The sequence below is a fragment of the Triticum dicoccoides genome, chromosome 2A, assembly GCF_002162155.2.
Source record: "Triticum dicoccoides isolate Atlit2015 ecotype Zavitan chromosome 2A, WEW_v2.0, whole genome shotgun sequence".
Taxonomy (NCBI): Eukaryota; Viridiplantae; Streptophyta; class Magnoliopsida; order Poales; family Poaceae; genus Triticum; species Triticum dicoccoides.
In genome coordinates, this window is record NC_041382.1 from 725,940,273 (window position 1) to 725,967,867 (window position 27,595).

Below are 27,595 nucleotides of genomic sequence, written 5' to 3' on the forward strand. Positions count from 1 at the left end.
ACAAACATAGTCGAACAGAAACAACATACTATCAATTTCTACACCACCATGAATAACCAAAACAAGTAGGATGTAGGGTATTACTATCCGGAGGCCCGTACCTGGGTAAACCCCTCGTGTGATCTCCGATCTAAGACTTCCAGCTGCGCTTGGACCCCCACTGGGGGATCTGACGGTATTTTGCACCGTCAGCGATGGTGGAGGGAGTACAATTTGAGGAGGCGTCTTATGGGACAGCGGCGGCGCGGGTTCACTGGGAGGCGGTGCGTCGGGGGCAAGGGAAGAGGGGGTTGGGGGCGAGACGAGATGCGGTGGCCGGTGGGTTGCCTGGGCGGCGGGAGCGAGATGAGCAGGAATCAAGGGAGTCCGTGGCGAGCTGATTTGGGAAATGACAGCTTGTTGGATGGGATTTGGTTTACATACGGTTTCAATCATCTGGAAATTGTGGAGTGATTTCCAACACCCAAATCTGGGAGAGCCAAACATGTTGGTGTCGTAATTGGCAAATGAATTCAGCGAGTTCTGACCCCAAATGATGGATGCCAAACGATATGTAAATGGCATTACAGTGCAAGACTACATTCAACATTTTAACCTAACAAAAAGATTGCATGAACCTGATTTTTATTGGCCAACCTTATTCATGCATAATAGGCTTCATCAATCAAATGAAGGTGATCGTGTGGGGTGGGTAGCAGAGTTTGATCGAAAATCACTTTTGATTACATTTTTCTGTTGAAAGTTCGGCAAATAAACCATGAACCCAAAGCAAAAACCCATTTCATGTAAAAGCCTGACAAGAACAAGGATTGGTTTTACAACAAAAGAGCAAAAAATGGAATAAAGAGCTCACTTTCTCTTACTCTATTAGTAGCCCTTAATTCTACCTCTAGTTTGTTGTGCCCTATACATCAACATCGCATAAAAGATGTCTATGAAGTATAAACTCAATAGTCTTGTTCATTAAAGTTTATCCTATCTAGTTACTCAAATCATAAAGTACTCCCTCCATCCATATATACAGGGCCTAATGCGTTTTTCAAGACTACCTTTGACTATTGATAAGATTAATAGTATATGAGATGTATATTGTGAAAATTATATTATTGGAAGCTCCTTTCACTTACGAATTCGTCGATATGCTTTGTGTAACTTGCATGCCATATATTATTGCTCTAACATGTAGTCCAAGTTAGCCCTGAGAAACGTATTAGACCCTATATAGTACTCCCTCCGTTCGGAATTACTTGTCGCAGAAATGGATGTATCTAGATGTATTTTAGTTCTAGATACATCCATATCCGAGACAAGTGATTCCGAACGGAGGGAGTATATATGAATAGAGGGAGTGATGTTCTCATCTCGAAGCAAATAAAACCTATATATATATACACTGCAGGCCAGAAAATAAATTAATCCCCCTGCAAGGGGCAATGGTCACCAAAGTAGCAAAGCATCTTCCTGCCCAAGAAGCAGTGGTGTAGCCAGCTCCGTGAGCCAGGGTGGTCCAACAATGAAATTTTTCATGTAAATCTACGTATTTTCAAAAATTACTCTTTTTTCTACACTATATATATGCTATGGGGAAAATTTCAGGGTGGACCACCCTGTCCACCCCCTAACTACGCCACTTCCAAGAAGTAAGCATACACCACATGGTCACACAAAGAAGACAAGAAAGCAATCTCCTTGCCTGGATGGTACATTGGATAGTCCAACTAACTAAGCCAGTAGTGTATGGTACATGGACTATTGAAACATTGATCCATTTATTTATCAAAATCAACCAGCACTTCACATCTCCCTCTCTCATAAATAAACATGCGTGTTTAATTTTTGGCCTCAAAAGTAAGGTCATAAATTTTGAACAATATGTTTGACTACGGAATCATTTTGACTTCCTTCTCTGTTTTGACGAAATCTTTGAATCAAGATCAATGTTGAGTATTTCATAATTATTATTTTTGGCCTTTTCGAACTTAACTTGAAACTTGACTGCAACATTTACACATTATGTAATTTGTCGGTCAGAAATATTTGCCTCTCTCTCACTGTCTCACACAAGTGGGTCCCGCGTGCACATGCTTCAAGTACATCAAGTTCCGAGTCTAGTTTCAAAAAGGTAGAAAAAAATATAACATATTCAACATTGATCTTATTTCGAAGATCTCATCAATAAAAAGAAATAACAGTCTAAATGGATCTGAAATCGAAACCTTTTTGTGTTCGGGCCAAAAGAAATAAACATACAGATTTTTTATGGGAGTGTGTGCTGTGAAGTGTTGGTTAGTTTGTACAAAGTGCAAGGTTGTCTGCAAAAAATATATAGTCCAACTTTTGACCAAAAACTGGCTCATTACTTTTTCATCTAAGGGTCCAGAATCCACTTCTGGCTCATTAATTACTTTTTCATCTATGTTTGTTTTAGGAACACTTTTTTCCATCTAATATAGGCAGCAGAGTTTGATCCAAATTCGTTGGCTGTTGCAAGCTGGCAGCCAAACTTGCATTCCAAGTAAACCTTTTGAGGCATAGCCCGGAAGGAGGCCCGTTCCGTGGAAGCCCAGTAGGCCCAGCCCAGCGGCTCGTCAGTCCGCTTCCTCTGCCCATATACCCCATCTCTCTGCCCTCTACCCTTGCTGCTTCCTACTAGTTCCTACCCTCTGTTGCCGCCTCTAGTGTGAGCGAGCGAGCGAGCGAGCGCGCGAGAGGAATGGAGGCGAGGCGGGAGATCGCCAAGCGGGCGCGCACGGTGAGAGAACCCTACCACCCACCCCCTACCCTTCCCCCTCTCTCCTGCTTGTTCGATTCGTGTTCCCGGGCGCGTCCGCCGATTTGGGGGTGCGTCGGTGCGTGTCTCGCTCGCCGCGAGCAGTTTTTGGGCGAGGGTTTCGGGGCCGCGACGCGAGCCGTGATTGCTCCCCTCCGTGCTGTCTCGCGTGAGCTTGGTCTGCTCTGCTCCTGCTCCTGCTCGTGCGTGCGTTGGTCCGGCTTTTTTTGGTTCTGACGAGTTGTTCGTCTGTTCCCTGGCGGTGGTGGGCGACTGGGGAATTTTTATTTTTATTTTTGGCTTCGGGAGATTTCGAATTCGACCCCGATCGACCTTGGCATTTTGGGCGGAGCGTGTGATGGGGAGCAGACCATTCGGGTCTAATTGGGGATGGGGTTTCCAGTTCGTGTTCGAATTTCGACACCGATCGATGGGATGTGGATGTGCCTCGGTGATTTGCGATTTCAGCTCCAATGTGTTTGTTCCCTCGCGGATGAGGAACTGCTCACCGATGTTTGGAGTTTGATTCGAGTTTGTGCCGTCAGCTAAAATCTCCACGCGTTTGTGCAGAGCAACGACGACGACGCCGGGAGCCAGGGGAGCGCGGGAGGGGCGGCGGCGGCGTCCCTCGGGGTCGCCGTGAGGACCGGCACGGCGGAGATGGACGGGGAGGAGTTGGCCGTCGTGGCGGCGGCGGAGGCTGAGGTGGTGGGCTCGGCGGAGACGGAGGAGCACGTCCAGCGCATCCTCCTCGCCATCGACAACTTCACCCGCAAGGTCCACTGGCCTCTTCGCCCTCTCCTCCTCCTCCTCGATCCCGCCTTGATCGGCCCGCGATGGCCTGGCCAGAGACATGAACGATCGGCGGGTGGCGTTGCATTGCAGGTGTCGGAGATGCTGGACTCCGGGCGCGCCATGTTCAAGGACCTTGCCGCCGACTTCGAGGACCGCCTGTGCACGTAAGCAACTCGCCGCAGCAAGCGGCATCGCACCGCCGTGCTTCGCTCCTCGGTTGCTCACCACCTGCTTGCTGTATTGCCTTGCCAGGATCCACAAGGAGAGGGTGGAGAAGTGGGAGGAGGAGATCCGGGAGCTGCGCGCCCGCGACGCCGCCAACGAGCGGACCCGCGCCATGCTCCACAACGCCCAGCTCCAGCTCTTCCACATCCGCGAATAGACAGTCGAGTTCAATCTGCTTCGATCAGCTAGCTGTTCCACACATCTTCAGCAAAGGCAAGACGTCCATCCAACAGCACTGTCTGACTGCATGCAACAGCAGCAGCTCCCTGTTTCTTCTGCATGCTTTATATATCTTTCTGAACTTATCACAACAGCAACGTTAACAAGTCCAGCTTGATGTAGTACTTCTATTACTGTATGCTTGTATGAATCTGCCCCCAACGGTGAGTTGCCACTTCTGAACCTGAACATGAATGCCTTGCACTTTAGTTGAATACACACCTGTCTTCAGTAACTCTTTCATGTTTGCGATGCGTTTTGCCTGTTCCAATGCATTGTGGAACCTTGATCTGTGATGCTTTCGTGTCAAACCGCGTCAGCACATTCTCAACCTTACTACATGTTTCAATCTGGGAACATAAATCATGTGACTAGTTGACAGACAGTGGGACTTTGTTATGTTTGATTTTTTTTATTTTTATTTTAGCAAGTTGTGTTTGGTATTGATGAATAATGATATACAGAGATAAACAGGGGAGAGGACCTAGTACCTTATTGCAGAAATAATTGTTTTACGAACTGGAGATTCCTCAATAACTTTTAGAAGTGTTGTTCTCTTGTTCAAAAAGGCATTTTCCGGATACTTATCATCATTTCCACTGCAGTCCACAAGTATCTGTAGTGTAACAGTACCAATGTAGATTGTAATCACTCTAGGAGAACAATACCACATGATACCAATACCATTGTTTTATGCAATTACATATCTGAGTCGTTTGTACCTTCTGCAAAAAGAAATCTAAAATTGTAAATGATATGAGTAGCAACAAGGGATATGTCACTTGAGGAGTATGTTTCCTAGAAGCATTTTCAGAAAGTATATGCAGCATAGTACAAGGTTACCGAAATTAAGAAGGTGAGCAATCAACTGATGCAACAGTAATGAACTGATGAAACACTTGTTCAAAGCCTTCTTCACTAAATATAAAATATCCACTTCATCGAATCGAACACGGCACTGCAATTAGGGGGAACAATGTATTAACTTAGGTCTTAGGCTATCTAGTGCATCCACTTATTTTTCTCTCTTCAACTTCAAAAATGACTGGAAATAGGGGCAGCCATACTATCTGAGGTTATCTAGTTGCACAAAAGCCTTCCTGAAGGCTGAAGCAGATACAAGAAATGATCAGGTGCTGCTATAAGTACATCTAGCTCTTCATCAAGGCTTTCTAGCTGCGTCTTATGTCGAAATCCACCGTTTCACCGTTTGCAACCATAGACCTGAAAGGAACCCCAGCTTAGGATATTGCGTGCAGTTCTGAAGGACCTGTACTTAGAGAAATGACTCAACAGGTTATTCCATAGTTATTTTCCTCAAATTCACACTAGAACTATCATAAAGCCTCGGCAACATCACATTCAGCAAGCAGTATAGTATACCTGAGAAGAAAGTTCAGCAGTAGGTGTCAATATTATGACACTGTGGGTTCCTGGGAGATGATCTGTGGATCCCATAGCTTCTCCCTTCCTTAAATGTTGAACTTTAGGACAAAGATATGCCAATGTCTTGCTAGACCTGCTTTGATCAGCAATAATGCAACTCCTCCCATCCATTTTTATCCATTTTTGCGACAAGTAATTTGGGAAGGAGTGAGTACATGCCTGTTGCGTTCCTTCCATTTGTTCCAGGCCGTGAGAATCGCTAGTGTACTTCATTTCTAGCGTACTTTAGTTAGTTATAAGGATGACATTCTTCAGCCATCTCTTTATATTCATTGGTTATCCGATGCTCAAAATGAACCCTGAACCGGAGCCAGATTAGCATCTTTGTTATGTACCAGTTCCTGTCACCAACTTTTTTTTAAAGGAGGCAAAAGATTTGCCTCATATATTAATTAAGAGAGAAGAAAGAGTTTGAGGGATTACAACACCGCCTTACAAAGGGACTACTCTCCCGGCATGATTGAACTCAACTTCTTAGCACCGGCGGCGACCCAAAGTGCCGCCTCCTCTTTGATGAGGGCTAGAATTACAAATGGCGGGGCACTTTTGTGGCGGAACACCCTCGCATTATGTTTCGTTCCAGATGGCCCAAGAGGTGAGCAATGTGAGGGAGGCCACCGCCTTCCTGTTGGGGACGGAGTAGTCGGAGAGCGCGATCCACCACTCCTTGGCAGATTCGAAGTGCTGCCAGCTTGCGGTATCAATGCATTCAATCTGCAGCCACCCCTTGATCATGTTCCATACCCGGATGGTGAACCGATATCAGAGGAGAAGGTGATCCACTGTTTCCTGCTCACGCCTACAAAGGGGGCAAAGGCCACAGTTTGGCCATCCACGTTTGGCCAATCGGTCAGCGGTCCACACTCTATTTTGGGCGGCCAACCAAGCGAAGAACTTCACTTTGGGAGGGGCCCAAACTTTCCAAATAACATGCTCCAGAGGCGAGCGGATCATGCCATGAAATTGCGCCTTGTAGGCAGAAGCCGCGGTGTAGAGTCCACTGTCAGTATGCTTCCACACAATCTCATCCTCCGCGTCGTGTTGCAGTTGGAAGCCCTGAATGCTAGACCAGAGCAGGAGGAATTGGCTGAAATGGTGAATCGAGAAATCGTGTGACAGCTTTATTTTGGATATCCACGCATTGTCCAACAGAGCCTCTCTAATTTTCCAATTCTTCCTTGTGGCGGCACCATAAATGAGCGGAGCAATGTCTTTGGGCTTTCTCCCATGCACCCAAGGAGCATCCCAAAAAGGTGTGCGGGCTCCATTGCCAACAGTGATGGTGGAGAAGGCGTAAAAAAGATCATAGTCCTTGTCGTCGCACGGGTTCCCCAAACCGACCCACATCTTGGACGGCTCCTTCCACTCAAACCAAAGCCAATGTAGCCTTAGTGCCCTCGCAAATTTTTCCGTGTTGAGTACGCCAAGGCCCCCAAACTCGGAAGGCCTACACACGATATCCCAATTCACCTTGCATTTTGCACCGGTTGTCTTATCCGATCCTGCCCAAAGGAAGGCCCTCTGAAGCTTTGTGAGCTGCCGTAGAGTGCCCGTCGGCACAATGAGTGGGGTGATGAAGTAGACCGCCAGGGAGGAGAGCACGGACTTGACCAAGGCCGCCCTCCCAATGGCGGTAATATTTTGGCCGTCCCAGCCGCCTAGCTTTGTCGCCGCCTTATCCAAGAGGAACTGGAAGTCCACTATTTTGAGTTGCCAAACAGATAAGGGCAGGCCCAAGTATTTGATGGGGAAGGAAGCAGCCACAGCATGTAAGCTTTGGGTGACGTGCGGCAGGTTGATGTTCTCGCATCGGATTGGGACGACCGAACTCTTCAGGAAGTTGGTGCACAGACCAGTGACATTCCCAAATAGACGCAAGATGTTGGAGAGGTTGTTGACGTCGCTTTTGATTGGGGCCAAGAAGACAACAGCATCATCGGCGTAGAGGGAGGTGCGCAGCGCCACACCTCGGCCACGGATTTTGTGCAATAGCCCTTTCCGAGTGGCGACCTCAAGCAGCTTCTGGAGAGGGTCGATCGCGAGGACGAAGAGAAGCGGAGACAGGGGGTCGCCTTGCTGAAGGCCACAACCATGGACGATTGGCTCACCAGCAACCCATTCAGCAGGATGCGCGAGGAGGAGGAGCATAGCAGGGCGGCGACCCAATTTCGAAAGATGCTAGGGAATCCTCGTTTCTGAAGGAGGTCCAGCAGGTACTCCCACCTCACCGAGTCGAAAGCCTTACGGATGTCCAGCTTAAAGAGAAGCGCAGGCGTCTTGCGCTTGTGAAGCCGACGCGCGAAATTCCTGACATACATGAAGTTGTCATGGATGCTCCTCGTCTTGATGAAGGCGCTCTGGGCATGGGAGACAAGGGAGTGCATATGGCTAGCAAGCCGGATGGCCAGAACTTTCGCAATGATCTTGGCTACCGCGTGGATGAGGCTGATGGGGCGGTAGTCCAGGATGCACTCGGTTCCCTCCTTCTTCGGGAGAAGAACAACATTAGCGGAGTTTAGCCATTGCAGATTTGCGGTTCGGAGGTTGCTGAGGAGAGAGATGGCTTTCATGACGTCATCCTTGATGGTGTCCCTACATTTCTTGAAGAAGAGCCCCGTGAACCCATCAGGTCCGGGCGCTTTGTCACTTGGCATTTGATTGATCGCCTCCTGGACCTCCTCCACCGAGATGGGCTCCCCCAGCGCCGAGAGGTCATGAGAGCCCAAGTCAAGCTCATCCCAGTTAAAATCATAGTCCCTCTCTTTATCTCTGCCCATGGCATCGGAGAAGTGCGAGTGAATAATTTGCGCTTTGAGGTCATGGTCGGTGACCCACCCTTGGTTGTGTTTGAGCCGGTGGATGTGGTTCTTGCGACGCCTCGCATTGACGCGACGATGAAAGAACTTGGTATTCGCATCCCCCTCCTTGAGGTTAGCAAGCCTAGCACATTGCTTTTTTCGCGCCCTTGCAAGAACAGCCAAACTCATGACCCTCCTTTTGAGCCGCTTCCTGAGGTCACATTCATCCTGGGATAAGGGCCTGCTGTCCTGAGCAATGTCAAGGTGGAGAATAACCCAAAGGGCGGCGTGGTGTTGAACCTTGGCGTTGGAGAGCAGTCTGCGGCTCCAAGCACTGAGGCGGACGCTTGTTTTTTTAGCTTGTGATGCAGCACCTGGAAAGGCTCAGAGTGCTCCGAATGCTCCTCCCAAGCCCCCGAGACAATTTCATTGAATCCCGGGAGGGAGGCCCAAAAGTTCTCAAATCGGAAAGTCTTCGGCCTGGTCGGCCCGACTGCATCCGCGAGCAACAGGGGGCAATGGTCAGATAACGAGGAGGACAGAGCATGAAGGATGTGGGTGCCGAACTGGGCATCCCACTCCGCGTTGCAGAAGAAATAGTCCAGCTTGCATAAAGTGGGGTTCTGCCTCTCGTTGCTCCACGTGAAGCGCCGGTTCTGAAGGTGGATCTCCTTGAGCTCACAAGCCTGGAGAGTTGTCCGGAAACGGCTGATGCGGCTAGTGTTGACGTTGCGCTTGTTCTTGTCCCAAGCACGATAGATTTGGTTGAAGTCTCCAAGGGCAAGCCATAGGTCTCCGGAGGGAGGCTTCTGGGAGAGGAGCTCAGCAAAGAAAGCATCTTTGAGTGTTGACGACGTAGGACCGTAGACGGAGGTAATTTTGAACTTAACATTGGACCCAATGCAGTGCACCATGGCAGATAGACAAAAGGGAGTGACCACGACATCCGAGATGGACACACGATGGTCGTCCCACAGCAAGAGGATCCCACCACGTGCTTCACCAACTTTGTATTTCTCTTTTCTCCCATCTTAATATACAGGCAGCAAAACTGCCAATTACTCAAGAAAAAAAAAACTCATACATGCATGGTTGTAAGAAATCAGTAAGTGTGCATGGGCGATGAAGATACTGACTACTGAGTCTTCTACTGGTGACCAATTGATATGCAACATTCATGGACACTAAGCTAACAATTCAATATATTTTTCGGTGCAGTAAATGAAATGAAAGAAAAGAAAAATGTGTTTACCTGAATATGTGATGGTTGAGGAAACCCTCAATGCACCTAGAATCTCATTGCCACCGCCAATCTCCTTGAAAGATCTGCCACTGAAAAAGCCACTATCTAAAGGGACCTTCTTCTTCCGATCCTCTCTTCTACAACACGTAGCATCGCGACTTTACCATCAAACATTGGGGCCAGAAGTAGCCTCTTCATCAGGAAAATCTGAATCACCGTCACCTTTGTGTTGCCTCATGACAGAGAACACATGGCCCTCGTCCTCTCATCCCTAGAGTTACCATTTGGGTCTGAGACAAACTTCTTCCAGAATTGCTTCCCTCTTGATCAGAATCAGCGGAAGATGGCTCGTTACACCGGTGGTGCTTGTGGGGCCAGAAGTGTCCTCTCTCTTGAGCTGGGCTGCTCATCTCATAGCTAAAGCTTGCACTTTCTGCGCCTTCAGTCTTACGAAGTTCCTTACACCTGTGGTACTTCCGCCATTCTCTGCACCTGTGGTGTAAAAAATTGCTCCATCTTCAGGAAAAGTACAGGATGTCACTCAAACACTAACAATGTCATGGAATTTCGACAAAATTTTCTCCAACATGAACAAAATTTTGTCAGATTCACCCGACGAATTTGAAATCCCCAAATTGGCGACCACAGTTCGGCGAACCTTTGGACGCTGAGCGGTGGGCGGTGATCCTGGAGAGGACCGCCGCCCCCACACGATGATGCTCTTCCAGTGCTCTGGTCAAGGAGCCGGTATGGCAATGTTTAAGTTTAATTTTGGTTTTGAGATGGCTGAAGATATCAAGCAAAGCACGTGACATCCTCAAGTCCCCAAGTTCAATCCAAGTATACAAGGAAAAATTCCTATTTAAAACACTTGACATCCAAGTGTTCTGCCTGGCACGGGAGAGAACAACCCCAATATCCTCTTTGTTCCGACGAAACTTCGCAATCACAAGACTTCTGCCCAACTATTTGTTTATAAACCTCTTACAGTCTTTCAGAATTCAATAGGACATCAAAACAACATACAGTACTGAAATACAGAAACATCCCACATCGGCTTGACGTGGTTTCAAGCGTTTCTGGGGGTACCATTTTATTGAAGAAACTCTCTAGTGACATCTTGTCCTTACATCTCTCTGAACCCAGAGTGCTCTACTGTTTTCTAACTTCAACAGCTTAAATTAACATCAGGAAATCAACCGAGTCATGGTTTCACTAGCATTAACTCTTCCAGTTCACTGCACAGTGCTCCTCCAATTTCTCACCCGAACAATGTCCGGCTCCGGTTCCGTTCCAGCCGAGCCTCCCTCTGTGAATAATGAAATGCAAGCGCAGTGTGAGATGCAACTCTCAGAAAAAGGAAGCTATAGGAAGCAGCGACCTAGCATATGTACACATAACTGTTCAGTGTTATTCACATATAAGGAAAAAGTCCTGTTTAAAAGCGAAATTCGGGTAAACATTAGTTCAGAGCATTTGTTCAGGTAAGCTGAAATCTAATTGGTACTCCCTCCGGTCCTTTTTAGTTCGCATATAAGATTTGACTGAAGTCAAGCCTCGTAAAGTTTGACCAACTTTATAGAAAAAAGTATCAACATTCACAATCTGAAATCAATATCAATAGATGTGTCATGACTTAAAGTTTCATATTGTATAACTTTAGCATGGCAGATGTTGATATTTTTTCATATAAATACGGTCAAACTTTGTGAAGTTTGACTTCAGAGAATTCTAATATGCAGAGTAAAAAGGACCGGAGGGAGTATTTGAATAAAGCATATGTCATGTAGACTTGCTAAGAAACCCAGAAATTCCCATGCAAACCTAATTGAAACCCCGATATGATTCAGATCTTATTTGTATCCTTATCCACACAAACACTTTCCAGATCTTATCACATATGCTAAAGACGTATGAGAGAGGGATGTAAGTGATGTGTATGCCTAGATGTTTTGTCAAATATAGTACGACATCACATAGGTTGGGGTGAGAGTGCTTCCCTGTACAAGTGACACCACTGTATATGATGATGCTTTCAGATCGGAAATTGATAACTCAGCAAGGTAAAGAAGCACCATGGAAGGTTCCAATGCGTAGGTAGAAGATTAGCAGTACAATGAATATATATTTGCCCTTGTACAGTTTCAACTTTCAAGTAAAGGACCACAAGATGACTAAATACAGACCGCCAATGTAAAGAATCTTTTAGACTTCAGAGCAGCCCATGGTAATGGATTTCTCATATATTTAAGCACCATATACCTTTTTATTTATGTGGTTTGACAAAAAGTTAGTTCCCATGAAGCAAGAAGGAATGACAAAATCAAATGAACAATAAACCTCTTTTATTTTGTCTATTTTTATGGATATGTTCTATTTTTTTATGGATATCTTCTAAAATAAAGAACTGTGATTAGCAATATCAAGGAGTGAACTGATTAGCAGAGCATCAGCATGGTGGAAGACTGGTCACACCGGCAAACGTAAGTTCTGGCGGACCTGGACAGGACTCATGCAAGCAACCAAACACGACCTTATAAATTCTCAATAGAGCATTCAAAGGTAACTACTTGGTTCACCCTGGAGGCTTGTTTCTGTAATCCAGAAGAGATCATATGCACATAACTGGACTACAGTGATGGCAGAAAGTTGGTGACTGAGAACAGAATGTAAGCACATTCCCAAGGCTAGACTTCTACAGGAAAATGGATGCTATACACTAGCTCACTACAAAGAAAGGAAGTATCAGTAGCTAGCTATGAACTCAGTCAGTCAGTAGATTGCAGTTTGCATTTCATTGGCAATTTGACAATCCATGTCACAATGGCTTCTCTGTATGGGGTTGTTAACGTTACTGCTTATGCACTTGTTACTTACTCGACAATAAACACGACTTGTATACGGGCTCAATCATGTTAGAGCAAAGTATTTTGCAAGGAAATGATTTCTTGGATGTCATTGAGTATTTTTATTTTTATTTTTGCGGGTAGGATGTCATTGAGTATTAAGAGCACGTAGTCACTGATTTCGTCGCAAGAAAGTCCAGTTCATGTTGTACCAACAGTGCTTAAAGCAGTTGGGCAAACAAAAAAAAATTAACAATGAGGTGCATTAATTTTTGCTTTAAAAGGTTATACTTGAACAACTAAGCTCCAGATCCACAACAAACAAGTTTCTGTTTCAAGTTTGGCACTTGCTGTCTGACATAAGCTACAGGCCCCCTTGAACATTCAGCAAGTGCAGTAAACAAACACATATTACAAGACAAAAAACAGATGCGCGCATCAATTTGAAGTTTGAATCCATCCATCATATACTCATCAGAAAAGGCTAGAGAGGGGATGGGGAAACAAAAGCGAACCTCTCTCTTCTTGCACTCCTTGTAGTCGTCGAACTGCTGCTGGCACTTGCTCTTGTCTTGGTTGGTCTCCAGACCTGGGAACACAGAACCTCATCAGTGATCCACCACAGACGCACGAAATTTCTGAGAAATCATGGCCAGAAACTGAATTGGGGGCGATCGGATTAGGAATTTATGATTAGGGGCGGAGGATGCGGATGCGTACACTTGAGGGAGGCGGTGTACTGGGGGAAGCAGGTGGAGTCGGCGATCCGGGCCGCGCTGGGGTACGGCGGGGTCGACGTCGCCTGGATGGACGCGCGGTGGGTGGGGGACGCCGCCGCCTCCGCATGAGCCGCCGCCATGATGCCGCGTCTTCTTCTTCCTCCTCTCGTCCTCCACTCCGCTCTCTTCCTGGGCTTCGCGTTGGTGTCTACTTTCCTTTTCTTTCTTTCTGTGCACGGCTTCACATGGGGAAGGAGTGGGCCTCGATCTGCTCACCTGCAATTATTGGGCCCTTTAGGCGGGCCCTTTCTAGCTGAAGGGCCCAAACTGCCACATTGCACAAAAAAAGATGTGGCAATTGTTTCTTTCTCTCAGAAAAGTGTGGCAATTGTGTTTTTTGTCCTTCACTCGAACAAAATTGTGGCAATTGTATTCTTTTTCATTCACTGGAACAAAATTGTGCCAATTTTTGGTGTTAAAAAATAATGTCACATGATTTCTTCTACAACAAAGGAAAAAACAGATAAAAGAAGAAAGGTTGTGTGGCATGATCTTGTCTGAATTATTCAGTGTCACGGACTCATGATCTTTAGATCATTGCATGGGCAGTTACAATTACAACACATTATTCTTTTGCACCTAATCTCTCATGGTGGAGAATAAAAATTCTTGAGACTTTGGACTCAACAAGTTAAATTGTAATCTAAATACATGAACTCTAACACGATTAGTTTTGCTCCAATGAACAACAAATTCCTCGCAAAAAAAAGAACAACAAATTCAGAGACATGACATGATCAAATGATAGCCAAGTGTCATTTGTAAAATAAAAGCAGGCTCCACAAAAATTCAAGAATTCGAGCATCCCGGTTGGCCAGCTATTGAAGCAATCCTAATGTCACTTCTTTAGCATGCCATTATTGGTTCAAAATATATTGTGTAGAGACCCAATTGTTATTTCACTCTAGACCGGGTCATACACCGGGTTGGGATGGACTTTCGGCCGGGCTTCAAAAAAGCCTAATCTAGAAACACGAAGCCCGAGCCTGGCCTGAAAGACAAACGGTGCCGTTTTGAATCACTTTGATCATTTCCAGGATATATAAATGTATTATTATCTAGTCATTTGGGCTTTTACGGGGCTAAGCCAGGCATTGAAGCGGGGCTGCCGCTGCTCAGGTATATTTTGATCATGATAAGTACCCTTGGAAACCTCACCATTGTAAATAAATAATTAAAGAAATACGTAGATGTTTGGTCAAACGTGGCTGTTGATTGCTTGTAACTAATTTGTGGACTAGGTATTGTACTCCCTACGTCCAGAAATACTTGTCGGAGAAATGGATGTATCTAGATGTATTTTAGTTCTAAATACATCCATTTCTATTCAAGTATTTTCGGACGGAGGAAGTATGTCATAATCTGCGAATTAAGTTACGTTTTTCCTTTGCGAGATGCGATTAAGTTACGCTTTTTATCTTGCTTCGTGGGAGAAGGCATCGCTTGCAGCGAAGTAGATCCCATTTCCAAACCCATTCTCATTTGGGCGGTGCTTTTAGCTTTTTTGACTAAAAGATACAGAAGACCTGGCGAGATCTTGAAACAAAAAGTCAGAAACTCCCAACTCAGAAAAAATAACAGCCAGAAACCGAACGAGAGGGTGACTAGGAATCCCGATCCCTCAACCCCAACGCCATCGTCTATCCATATGCACCCGAGGGCGGCCTCACTCGCATATCAAATTGGCGCCTCTCGTATCGTACGAACGAAGACCGGCGATAAGCGTAAACTTAGAGACACGGAGAAGACGACCCGGAGGGGCCGGCCATAAATCCAGGATCCTTCCGTGGACTCGGAGCAAAGCAACCGCCGATCGCCATAGCCCATAAGAACCAGCCGTTGCCTGGCTCGGTTCGCGACGGGCAGCCATGGCCATGGCCGGGCTCCCTCTCGCCGCGTGCGTTGCCTTCTTCCACCTCTGCCTCCTCCTCTCGCCGTCGTCCTCTCTCCGGCTGCTGCCGGTAGCCCCCGACGCGGCGGGCGAGAGCACGGGACGCAATGGCAGCAGGACCGCCTACCACTTCCAGCCCGCCAAGAACTGGATGAACGGTACGTAGGAACGCTAGCTTCTGGGTTTGCTCCGTTCGTTCTCACTACTTGGCCACATATATATATATATATATATATATATATGGATTTGGCTAATCTGAATCTTCTGTGTGTGTGTGTCCGATGGATCGTGGATTCGTGGCGGAATTGCTGGTCCGGGTGGGCTCATGGTGAATTCCGGATGGCGCTCAACAGATCCGAATGGTACGCGCTAGCTACTTTTCCTTTCTTCATTTCTTTCTGTGCATGTGACATGAGTGGGGTTTTAATCGGCTCAGTTGCAAATTTGGGCCGTCTATAATGGCCTTTTCTAGATTAAGGGCCCAAACTGTAACACGGACTGTGACAGACACAATTCTTGCTCTAGAATTTCGTTTTCAAAAGTAAAACGAGACGCCCGTACGCACTTCGTTCCCTAGAACTTGTCCACTAGAATTTTGTTGAACTCTGGAGTGTCTTGACCAATTTAGATGTGACATGAATTTTTCTCATGGGGAAAAACACGCGCATAATGCACATGAGGGAGGAAGAGATACAGAGACGGAGACATTAGTTCATGGAGAAAGACCGTGTTACATGTGAATTTGCCTGAACACATAATTCTGCCATGAGTTCGTCTCATTGATAATTGGAAAAGATTCATCTGGAAATGGATCGGGTTCCACTATGAAATGATAACGGAACAAAAGGAATACAAAAGCATCCTAGTGCCACCCAACTACTACTCCCTCCGTTTCATATTACTCGTCGCTGATTTAATACAACAAACTTAGAGGTTCCAGCGAGCAAGTCTACCCAAAAATGCCGCATCTAATGCTAACAACAAGCTAAAGGGAAGCAACAACAGGCAGAAAAAAAATATTACATGTCATAAACGTGGAACTGGAGCAATTCTTCAATCGTCCTCCATAGCATTGCTGTCACCATTGTTTGCAATTTCACCTTCCCGTTTGCACCTGCCTCCTCTCTCGTCTGTCCATCCTCATGAATCGTGAGGGCCTCCCTTTGAAGTACTCCCTCCGTTTCATGATATAAAAGCATTTTTGACACGAGGAAGTACGTATTTCAGCTCCTTGCTCAGCACCAAACGATCATCTTCAGATTGTAGGCCTGCTCGGTAAGGCATTAAAGAGCAAGCATACACAACAGATGAATTCAACAGTCTTTGCTACACAGTTTTCACACAGCCCACCAATTTGCAGCTAGCCCAACAATCTGAAGATTTGTATTGTATGGTTAGGCTGGAAAACTCTCCTTTTGCAGCCGAGCTCTTGGGACCCGTACAAAAAACCTTGTTACGAATGAGCCTGTCGACATTGGACAGTGCACCATCAACGAGCCTGTCGACACTCGATAGTACACCCGTCAGTTTTGCTATGCCGAATGCTACACTAGCAAGCACTGCATGCAGGTAGACCATGCTCTGCCAAGCACATCTCTAGGTACCTAAACTCCGATGCTCACGCGCTAGCTCGCCGGCCTAACAAATACTATCGCCGATGGTCCAATACGAGTACACTCTCACGCACAGGTGTCCTATCCTGCGAGGAACTGGCTGGATGTAGCACCGCGACCAATCCAGTGAATCGGAGTCCGGAAGTTTCGCTTGACCTTTTCTCCGTTGGCGGTGCCGGTGATCTTGGAATCATCTTCAGGAGATCCACGCACGGCCAGCGCCTCCTCTGTTCATGCTAGAGATCATTCCGTCCGCGCCTTGCCGGCACAACGTGTTCTCCGTGGATCTTTCCACGTGTATCCGAGCTAGGGCGGCATTATCAATATCTGCATACCAAAAAATTGCCTGTCGATGCCAAACAATGGCGACAAGCGGCCGACAAAGCAATAAACACGCGGCGATCGACCGGAGAAGAGGGCTGATCCACGAGTCCGACGACGGTGCGAGCTCGAAGAAGCAGAGCAACGGCCATGCGAACCACGTCCGAATGGTCCAAGCTATTTTGTTCCCTTCTGCGCACGTACGTCTTCACGGTTCACACTGACGACACGGATGGGGGCTTCAGGAGGATTCCTCTCAATGCTGGGCCGTCCTCTAGGCTGGTCTGGTCTTTTCTGGAAACGGCCCGGGCCGTAGCACGCGGTGTTTTTTCCTCTGAAAATGTTTTACAACTCGTACCAAATTTTCTATCAAAAATGGGTGTGATATGAATTACTAGAAAACACTCTTCTTTGCCAGCCTGAGCCACGTGTTTTCATCAAGAGTTATAAAAGGGACAAGACATGGACGTGCCCGTGGACGGTAGGCTACCGGTTCTGCTCTGGTCAATCTTACTCTTCCAAGCACGTCTCTAGGGGCCTAAAACCAGTTTCTTGTCTTAAACTTATCTAGATACAGATGTATTTAATACTAAAACTTGATTTGATACATTCATATTTAGACAAATTTAAGACAAGAATTTTGGGACGGAGGGTGTACTAGAATAGCAGCCAGCATGGAGTACAATTCTTCATCAGGACTATAAGTAATCTCTAATCTAATCTATCCTTGCAAGTTACAAGTCACAGACGAAAAGTCTGCCCAATGCTTTCGGTGGAACTTCCTTCCACGCCACTCTCTGCAGACTGCACCCTGTTTCTCAGCAAGACTGCATGTAACCTCTCCTGCATTACCAGTAACAACGCAATTCTTCCTCTAGAATGTCATTGCCAAATCTATTTACTTTCGAAACGGAATGCCTTGCCAAACTTTGCGTGCAAAGGCGTGGCATGAATACTGTCAATCAACACAAATACGCGTGCACGTAAACGGATGAGGGAGAAGGAGATGCGGAGAGGGAGACCGAGACAGAGACCGCATGAATATCTGAATTATTCACTGTCTCATGGACAGTTAGAAGAAACCATTCGTCTTTTGCAGCTGTAAGAACAAGCCTTCTTATGGTGATTTTTGCGCCGGGTGTTGAAGGATAATAACGCGACGGGACGTGCATGTGCACACACACGAATCACAGTGCTTTGAAGGGTGATTAACGTGACGAGGCATGAACTGATGAGCCTGTCGGCATGGAATATCAGTGTTGCCATGGGGAATAAGCAGAGCACTGCTTCCTAGCAGTCGTCGTAGACCAAAAGTCTGCCGAACGCCGGCGGCGAAGCTGCCTTCCACGCTACTCCCTGCACGCAGTTTTTCTCGTCAGAATGCTGTATCAGTAGCAATCATAGTTCTTGAGGAGCCTCAGAGACCTCATCGCGCTTCCTTACACGCCTCTCCCTGCCGCACTCCGTTTCCAATCCGCAAGCCTCTCCCTCCAAGAAGTTCCAGACAGCGCAGGGGGGACATGGTGGCCAAGTGGGCATGCAGCTCCGACGTGGCCGTTAGTTAGCAAAGCCCATTAGCAGGCACCAACTGACCGAAGATCCCATACGGCGGTCAGTTAACATACTAAACAAACCATTCAGTGCCCATCCGTCAACTGGCCGGAGAGATCCACGATGCATTCCCGGCCAGTCGGCCAGCCGCGGAAGCAACTCGATCGCCCCATGGCTATGGCCATTTCTTTGGCGCGTCACCACTGAGGCCATGACACCTTCCGTTTCGCAAAGACGGCAGAGGCGGCAACGTCGGCGGTTGGCCGCCGGTGAGCTGCGTGATCTGCCTGCCGTCTGGCTCCACGTAACTCCGCCCGTGTGGGCTGGATAAGAAGGCATCCGACTCGGCAACGCGTGGATGATGGAACCATTTTCGATTGATAAAACGGTTGGTTGATAGTAATATTTAGAATCAAAAGAATGCGTCACATCGCTAGCGGCGGGCTAGATCCCGGTCCCATCGCCGGACGTTTGATTTGTCATCTCGCCTGTAACCTTCGACGAAAAGAATGACCGGCCGGCCAGCCGGTCAGACGTCCACCGAGACGCAAAGGCCGGAACTAAAAACCTACTAAAATCAAAGCCAACTCACTTAAAGCGTGTACTACTAGTCTAGTCCTGGTATAAATATTTATACTGATTGCGTGGAAGCGGTTAACATGGTGACAAGAAATGAAAGGAACCGCAAGCGCTGTTATTCTTTCCTGGTTGTTAAAATTCATCAACACGTGAAGAGTTGTGGTACTTGTATTGCTCATACAATTATAGACAGTCTTAACACTCTATCAGTCATGGTAGATTAAAGGTCCAAACGCAGTCTGGCTAAGCTTCGATTCAGACCTAAGGCTGGTTGTAATGGGGAGTATCATATACTAATATCATGCATATGATACAATGTATGATACTATCTCCCTAATGCATAGTATCATATGTTAGTATCATGTAGTATTTTATTTATTGTCATGCATAACACAAAGTAGTATATCATTTATTATGATACGGTATCATAATATGATACTCAACTCTCTCTTTTCTCATTTAATTCTATGACACCTCATCAAAATTACCTAGTTGGTATGCATGATACTAATTATGATACCACCATTACGACCAGCCTAATGAAGAAATCTTTTCCAACGCGGGCATCCATCCCCCCTACATGTCCGAACTCTCTTTTGCCTCCACCAATATCTCTCAGTTGTTTGCGGACCGTGCCGGGTGTCTGAAAACCCCCACACTTTGTTCCCAAATCGAGGTCGAGGGGCGGTGTACGAGAGTCCGGACGGTCCAACCCAACCCACTGTCAGCACGTCTTCCCATTCTTCTCTCGGTCTTCCCGGCCCACTGTTAGTCAGACTAGCCCACAACTCACATCCCTGGCAGCTGGCATCGAGGATTTATGTCGCCATGATTGTAACTTCGTTTCCACGAACATTTAAGGATGTCTGTTTGAATAATAGCGTTGAAGATGCCTTGGCGTCCAGGGTTTATGCCGCCATGATTGTAACTGCATATATCAGCGAACATTTAAGGACCTATGTTTGAGTTACAGCGTTGAAGATGCCTTGACGTCGAGGATTTTATGTCGCCATGATTATAGCACTTAATATCCGAGCAACACAAGTGCTTATTTTTGCCGAAATGGAAAAGTTCTGAGATAATTTGGTGGCCTGGCCCTATGGCCAATTTGTTGGCGCGTCAGCTTGCAAGGACCATGACACCTTCCCCAAAGGCCGCAAGATTCTGGCCAGTGCGCAAGACCAAAATAAAATCCGTCCCTGCTGGCCCTCTTGGACGATCTGATCTGCTCACTGTAGCTCCACGTCGTTCCTCCGTGTTGGATAAGATTCTGGCCAGTACACGTGGACGACGTAAGCCATTTCGGTTAACAAAAGAGGCTGCTTAGCGTTAACAATAGGAAGGCGTCACATCGGTTTAGCGGCGGCATGTAGATCCCGATCCCGGTCCCGTCGCCGGACCTGGATCTTGATTAGTCGTCCGGCCGGTAGCCTTCCGGGAAAAGAATGACCGACCAAACCACCCGAAATGAAAAAGAAAACCCTGTTAAATCCAAGCCAAGTCTTCTCCTAAAACATGTCGTGCTAGCACAATTTTGACCGAAATGGCAGAAAATGTAAAACTAAAAAGAAGCCAGGTCAGCTAAACACATGGTAGTAGAACGACTGCACCGGTGTAAATTTAGCACAGACGTGGAGAGTTTCTTGGCCGTCCGATCTGCCTGCTCACCCGGCTGCGCCCACGCAGAGTATTACGCGAGCCGGAGAGCAGAGCATGGCCGGCGATCGTCGCACTGTGACCGCGGCCGTCGCCGGGCTCCACCTCGCCGGCGTGCCCGTGGGCCAAGAGGGCATCTCGCGTTTGCCGGAAGGGGAAGAGAACATGGCATGTGTACTAACATGATTATTAATCCAAGGCTGGGACCTGAGTGCTGATCTGCCACGTCGGCCTCTGGTGGATAAGAAGGAAGGACCGTCCGCCGTGGCACCGCGGCGGCGTAGATCCCCGTCGCCATCACCGTCCTCTGTAGATCCCGACCGGTTTGTCGCCTGGCCGGCCACCGGCCGGTGGCCGGTCGAGGAAGGAAACAATTGACCGGCGGTTCGGGTCCCCGCGCCAAAACGTCCGAAAAGAGAAGGAGAAACTGCTGGTAAATGGGAGAGCCGAAGCCAAGTGCCCCAGCCATGTGCTCCACGTCGGCACGTCGGAGCGCTATAAATTCGGAGGCTCCGAGGCCGACTCCTTCATTCATCCATTCCAGCGAGCTGGGGAGCATCATAGCAAGTAGCCAGCTACCACCACCAGACGTCCCAAGAACATTTCGCCATGGCCGGGCTCTCTCTCGCGGCGTGCGCCGTGGCCTTCCACCTCTGCCTCCTCGTCTCCTCCTCCGCCTCCCTCCGCTGGCTCTCCGACAAGCCGGCGGCGGTGACCACGGCCGGCGGTGTCAGGACCAGGTCCGCCTACCACTTCCAGCCCGCCAAGAACTGGCAGAACGGTATAGAAACCAACGCCTCTCTCTCGTTTCCGCCGTCGTTGATTATGAACGTTGGCTAACCTGAATCCTCTGTTCGTGTCCGGCTGGTTCGGATGGATCCATTCATGGTGGCTTCTCTTCTTCTTGGTGGTGTGCTGAGCAGATCCCAATGGTACGCCACAGCTACTTTCTTCCTTGCCTCCTTGCTAATCCATTCACGGGCTCCTTCGCTGAGCAGATCCCAGTGACATAATCTTCTAAAAAAAGAAAAAACACACCGGAACCTATGTTCAGAATTTGGATAGTTTCGTTATAAAAAAAAGCAAAATAATCTAGATGGATTCCCGTGTGAACTGGCACGACGACCTGGAGTGAATTGTCCCGGTCGGGACGTCGCCGTCGGTGAACACCGGACGAGTGAGCGCTCGTGCTCGTGCTCATCCATCCATGGATTGGTGAGCAGGAGTGGGAAGGGGAGATTCTGAACATGCATGGCGGTGGGTGCGTGGCCCGCATGGATACGGTGTCCATGTCCGAGTGTTTCTGCCGCTTGCGCGTGCGCGTGCGCGTGCTCGCCTCTGCTCGCATGGCCCCTCACACCTACCCTACGTGGGCAAAATGGTAAAAGTTTCTTGTCTAGGTTCGGTAGGAGGGCACGACAGGTGTATTGTTTCCATCTCCCGCTCCCGATTCGTCGAGAGTGTTGAGCTTTGGTTGTTCAGTCGTCACACAGAAAACACGTTCTTTTTTCTTCTCTTTTTCGCGGGGAGACAAAAAGCACTCAAACAAACAAAAATGTACTCACTCTGTAAACAAATGTAAGACGTTTTAGATCATTACTTTATAATGGTCTAACACAAGCAAGCCGTTCGGCGGGACAAAAGCATGGCAAAAAGTTGATTTGGAGGCCATTAGTAGTTAGATGAAAGAACATGGCAACAAAATTTTTGTGGGCAAGACACGTTTTCCGCGAGATTAGTACTCCCTCCGTTCCTAAATATTTATTTTTGTAGAGGTTTCAACAAGTGACTATATACAGAGCAAAAAGATTAAATCTACACTATAAAATATGTCTATATACATCCGTATGTGGTAGTCCATTTGAAATCTGAAAAAGACAAATATTTAGGAACAAAGGAAGTAGTACATTGGAGATGTGTCTAGGCTTTAATCGTTGTTTTTTCAAGCATCTGCGTGGAATTATGCTGGTGGTGGGAACATCGCCATCAGTGAAGGTTGAACTTGTCCATAGACCGACCGACCACAGTAGATAACCGGGAAAGGAAGAAGAGATCCTTCACAAGCCGGTGCTTTTGTCACATGACATAGCATAACAACCACCCACACGTAACGTAAAGCTCCCTCCTCCTCACCGGCCTGCATCGTTTGGTCATTACCGTCGCCAAGTCTATTATTTCTATCTCCTGTTCTTGACCAAAGTTTAAACTTTGGTTGTCCAGTAAGATAAGATAAAAAAAATACACGGCGATGCGCGAAAAAGAAGATAAAAAACATGGTAGAAAGCGTAGTAAAATTGATTTTTGCACCGGACTCGTAGTTCCTTTTCCAGAGGTGTGTTTAGAGTCTTGAGCGACTTCCATCGGTACTTGATTATGCTAGTTCCCCGTCTGAACACCTTTTGCTTGTACAACCCCGACGAAAGGCAGCTCGGTCCGGCCGGTGTTGGTGTCCGGGTAACGTGGAGTCATCCTGGCCGGCGCAACATCGCCCTCAGTGAACACCACTCCACTTATCCACACACCGACCGACCAAATTTCTAGACCCACCATAGTCGATAACACGAAAAGGAGGAAGCTATCCTAAACAATTCCAATGAAATGATTGAAAGTTTTTGGTAGTTATACCTTGAACAAAATGGCAAAGTTTCTCGCTAAAGTTAAAAAGACAGGACATACTAATATATTGACAAATCAAATGAACTATTTACCTGCTTAGCAGCTCCAGTTCTGGAACAGAGCACTGTAATTTTACCTGACGGCGTTTTTTTTTTTTGTGCTGTGCTTTGCAGGTCCCATGTACCACAACGGCCTGTACCACTTCTTCTACCAGTACAACCCCGACGGCGTGACGTGGGGCAACGGCAACCTCTCGTGGGGCCACTCCGTGTCCGTGGACCTGGTGAACTGGTTCGCGCTCGACGCCGCGCTCCAGCCCAGCCGCTCCTTCGACGCCAACGGCTGCTGGTCGGGCTCCGCCACCATCCTCCCCGACGGCAGCCCCGTCATGCTCTACACCGGCATCGACGCGCGCGGCGACCAGGTCCAGAACGTCGCATACCCCAAGAACGCCTCCGACCCGCTCCTCGTCGACTGGGTCAAGCCCGAGTACAACCCCGTCATCCCCGTCCCCGCCGACATCAAGCGCGACGACTTCCGCGACCCCTCCACGGCCTGGCTCGGCGCCGACGGCGTCTGGCGCATCGCCGTCGCGGCCCGCGTACATGACGTTGGGGGTGCCACGCTGATTTACAGGAGCAAGGACTTCCTGCGATGGGAGAGGAACGCTGACCCGCTTTACTTGGCCCACGCCGCCGGCATGGTGGAGTGCCCCGACCTGTTCCCGGTGTCCGAGCCTGGGGTGGAGGTGGGGCTCCCGGCGAGCGGCGCCGGGGCGAGGCACGTGCTCAAGATGAGCGTGATGGACACCGTCCAGGACTACTACGTGGTCGGGCGGTACGACGACGCGGCGGACACCTTCGTGCCGGAGGACGACGAGGACTGCCGGAGCTGGCGCCGCCTCGACTACGGCCACGTGTACGCGTCCAAGTCCTTCTTCGACCCCAGCAAGAACCGGCGCGTGCTCTGGGGCTGGGCCAACGAGTCCGACAGCGTGTCCGACGATCTCGTCAGGGGATGGTCCGGTGTTCAGGTGCGCAGCCGCCGCCATGCGCACACAGTGCATCAATAACATTTATAGATCAGCTGATCATACTCATTAATTCGATCGTGTGAATGTGCGCAGACTGTTCCGAGGAAGATATGGCTGGACGAGGACGGCAAGCAGCTGCGGCAGTGGCCGGTGGAGGAGATCGAGACGCTGAGGAGCAAGCGGGTGAACCTGCTGATACCGGAGGTGAACGCCGGCGGCGTGAACGAGATCATCGGCGTGATGGGCGCGCAGGCGGACGTGGAGGTCGTGTTCGAGGTCCCGGCCCTGGAGCACGCCGACGTCCTGGAGCCCAACTGGCTGCTGGACCCGCAGAGCCTGTGCGGCGAGAAGGGCGCGTCCGTGCCGGGCAGCGTCGGCCCGTTCGGGCTGCTCGTCATGGCCTCCGGCGACATGCAGGAGCACACCGCCGTCTTCTTCAGGGTGTTCAGGCAGAACGACAAGTACAAGGTGCTCATGTGCACCGACCTGTCAAGGTCGAGCACCAGGGACGGCGTGTACAAGCCGCCGTACGGGGCCTTCGTGGACATGGACATCGAGGCGCACGGCGGGATCATCTCCCTCAGAACGCTGGTGAGCTCCTCGCCGCCGGCTCGCCGCAGCCTGAACCTTTTGCTCTGTTTCTGAGTATAACACTTGTGATTTCGACGGACAGGTTGACCACTCGGTGGTGGAGAGCTTCGGCGGCGGGGGCAGGGCGTGCATCACGGCGAGGGTGTACCCGGACCACGTCGTGAACGGCAACAGCCACCTGTACGTGTTCAACAACGGCACCGGCGCCGTCAAGGTGTCCAGCCTCGACGCGTGGGAGATGGCCACGGCGACCGTGAACGTGCTCCCCGACGGCCTGATCGCGGCGAGCTCGGTGAGCAGGGCTCAAGCCTATTAGGATTTCGGAGCTGGGTTTTCGCACGGTGGACGGACGGATGGATGGATGGATGGCCATTGTGAATTTCCACGGCCGATTGGATTTGCCTGCCCAATTGTGGCTCGGGTGTACAAATGGAGGCTCCCTCATTGTTTGCCGGAACAGCACGAAAGAAGGATTCTGGGATGCTGCAAAGGAGAAATATTCTACTAGGAAGATTTGTGTCTAGGTGTTAAAGTTTTTGATAGTGTTGATAGTAGTAGTAGTAAGTAGCACGCATGCCCCGCATGTTGGGTATTTGGCATCAAATTAAGAGTGTATTTCCAAGGTGAAAACGGGTGTCATGTAAATGTATGATATCCGTTGAGTTGTAAAAAATACTATTCAAATATACAAGGTTTATTATTAAGAAATCGATGTGCGCCCTGTTCAATCTTTTCTCATACGCCTCCTAGACTTGGGAGCCGGGTTCCATTATTGCAGAAGTTCTATCCTCGAAAAAAGTTCGAAAGAAAAATATATAGTACAACCAAAGTACTTCTTTTAGTTGTATCACCAAGTTTTATTAATTAGAGTTCACATGGAGTGGGATTACAAAAGGATCATGGGGATGGATCATCCAAACATGTCGGCCCTGATATAGAGTGTTTGAAAACTTGGCTAGCATATCGACTTCGCTATTAGCTGCTCGGCCCTCAAAGGTAAAAGAGCAATTAAACAGAGCTGCTCTATTTCTAATCTCAGTGATAATAGTACTACCAAAAGTCCTATTGCTACCTCTCTGAATATCGGTCATCAGTTGTTTTGAATCAGATGCGATCGGCAAAATCGTGTAGCACCAAATCATCCGCGGCATGCCATGGACTCCATTGCAGACACATATGATATTCCATGCATCACCAAAGACAAGCTTCCCATGTAGTTACCATCAGAATCTCTAAGATAGCCGCAGCCGACCCAACCATCTGGCCCCTTGCAATACTCGCATCAACGTGGATGTTAGGGCATATTTCTCTCTTAGTGGTATCGTGATTGATGACAATGCCATTTCCAGACTAATCGTGTGCATTGAGTATTTCAAATAATCTATCATATGGCACGAGACGATTTATTTCCCTCGGTAATATAGAGTGAAGATGGTTATTTTTCCGGCGTTTCTTTTTTGGTGGAATTGAGTCGTAGGATAACGGTACTATTAAGAGGGGGTCCGCTTCGGAAAGGTTTGGGTGGAATCAACACATACACTTCTCTATGCACCCTCTAAACTTTCCCGCTCCGATGGAGTTCTCTCTATTCTCTCTGTTTTCTGATTTGGTTCTGAAGCACTTTAGCGGTAGTACCACCCTGGGCAGCGGTAGTACCGCTTGCACATTACTTTCACGGTTCCAGTGTCGCGGGCATTGCCGCTTATTTTAGGCTACTGGATTCTTTCGTGCTTCAGTGGCAATAGAGCGATAGTAGGGCGGTAGTACTGCTCCAAGCGGTACTACGACACTACTATTGCCCCACCACCGTTGACCTCTCAGTAGCCCAGAGTAATTAGCGGTAGTAGAGTGGTAGTACCGCTTGCACGGTACTTCCGACCTTCTACTGCCACAACAACTTTCGCTTATATTTTTGCTTTCGAAACCATTTACCACTCAGCAAAAGTAGATCGGCATCAGGGAGCGGTAGTACCGCTTTTCGCGGTACTGCCGTCCTACGCCCACTCTACTACCGCAGTTCCTTGAGTACTGCGACCTCAGCGGTAGTATTGTTGGGGCAAGCGGTAGTACCGCTCCGGCGGCACTACCGTCTCGAGGCTTTTGCCAGTGCACTACTACTCCAGTGAAATCCCCCTCCCTCTATAAATAGGGGGTCTTCTTCCCCAAGAAGATGTACCTCTTATCCCCTTGCTCCATTGTTGCGCCCTAAAGCTTATTTTCGCCCGATCTCTCTCACTATCCATAAAATCTTGTTGATTCTCTAGGGTTTGCTTGAGAGGGCCTCGATCTACACTTCCACCAAGAGACATTTGATTCCCCCACTAATCTCGTACGCATCTTGTTACCCTTGGGTGTTTGTGCACCATTGACGGAAGAGGTCACCTCGGAGACACAATCCACTATGGTGAAGCTTTGTGATGGTGTTGGGAGCCTCCAATTCAGTTGTGAAGATTGCCCCAACCTTGTTTGTAAAGGTTAGGCCACTGCCTTCAAGGGCACCACTAGTGGAATCACTGCATCTTGCATTGTACGAGGGTGTGAGGAGAGTATGGTGGCCCTATTGGCTTCTTGAGGAGCATTGTGCCTCCACGCCGCTCCAACAAAGACGTATTTCCCCCCTAAA

General features: G+C 48.3%; 2 protein-coding genes and 2 pseudogenes across 3 annotated transcripts; 2 read left to right on the forward strand and 2 right to left on the reverse strand.

Moving 5' to 3' along the window:
* Nucleotides 1-3,160: 3,160 nt before the first annotated feature.
* LOC119358220 lies at nucleotides 3,161-4,250 on the forward strand (annotated as a pseudogene).
* LOC119358221 lies at nucleotides 3,976-10,311 on the reverse strand (annotated as a pseudogene).
* A 91-nt stretch (nucleotides 10,312-10,402) lies between these two features.
* Nucleotides 10,403-14,603, reverse strand: LOC119358222. Its single transcript, XM_037624872.1, has 4 exons — nucleotides 14,531-14,603; nucleotides 13,063-13,329; nucleotides 12,858-12,931; nucleotides 10,403-10,805 (listed from the first exon to the last, which is right to left on the reverse strand). The coding sequence occupies exons 1-4, from the start codon at nucleotides 14,601-14,603 to the stop codon at nucleotides 10,758-10,760; spliced, it is 462 nt and encodes a 153-aa protein (XP_037480769.1). The 3' UTR covers nucleotides 10,403-10,757.
* A 222-nt stretch (nucleotides 14,604-14,825) lies between these two features.
* On the forward strand, nucleotides 14,826-25,680 carry LOC119356675 (fructan 6-exohydrolase-like). 2 transcript variants are annotated; one of them, XM_037623655.1, is made up of 5 exons: nucleotides 14,826-15,170; nucleotides 15,366-15,374; nucleotides 23,522-24,381; nucleotides 24,475-24,972; nucleotides 25,055-25,680. In XM_037623655.1, the coding sequence occupies exons 1-5, from the start codon at nucleotides 14,990-14,992 to the stop codon at nucleotides 25,286-25,288; spliced, it is 1,782 nt and encodes a 593-aa protein (XP_037479552.1). In that variant the 5' UTR covers nucleotides 14,826-14,989; the 3' UTR covers nucleotides 25,289-25,680. The 2 variants fall into 2 exon arrangements, with proteins under 2 accessions (XP_037479552.1, XP_037479553.1); XM_037623656.1 differs by lacking the exons at nucleotides 14,826-15,170; nucleotides 15,366-15,374 and adding exons at nucleotides 21,200-21,513; nucleotides 21,656-21,664.
* Nucleotides 25,681-27,595: the final 1,915 nt, after the last annotated feature.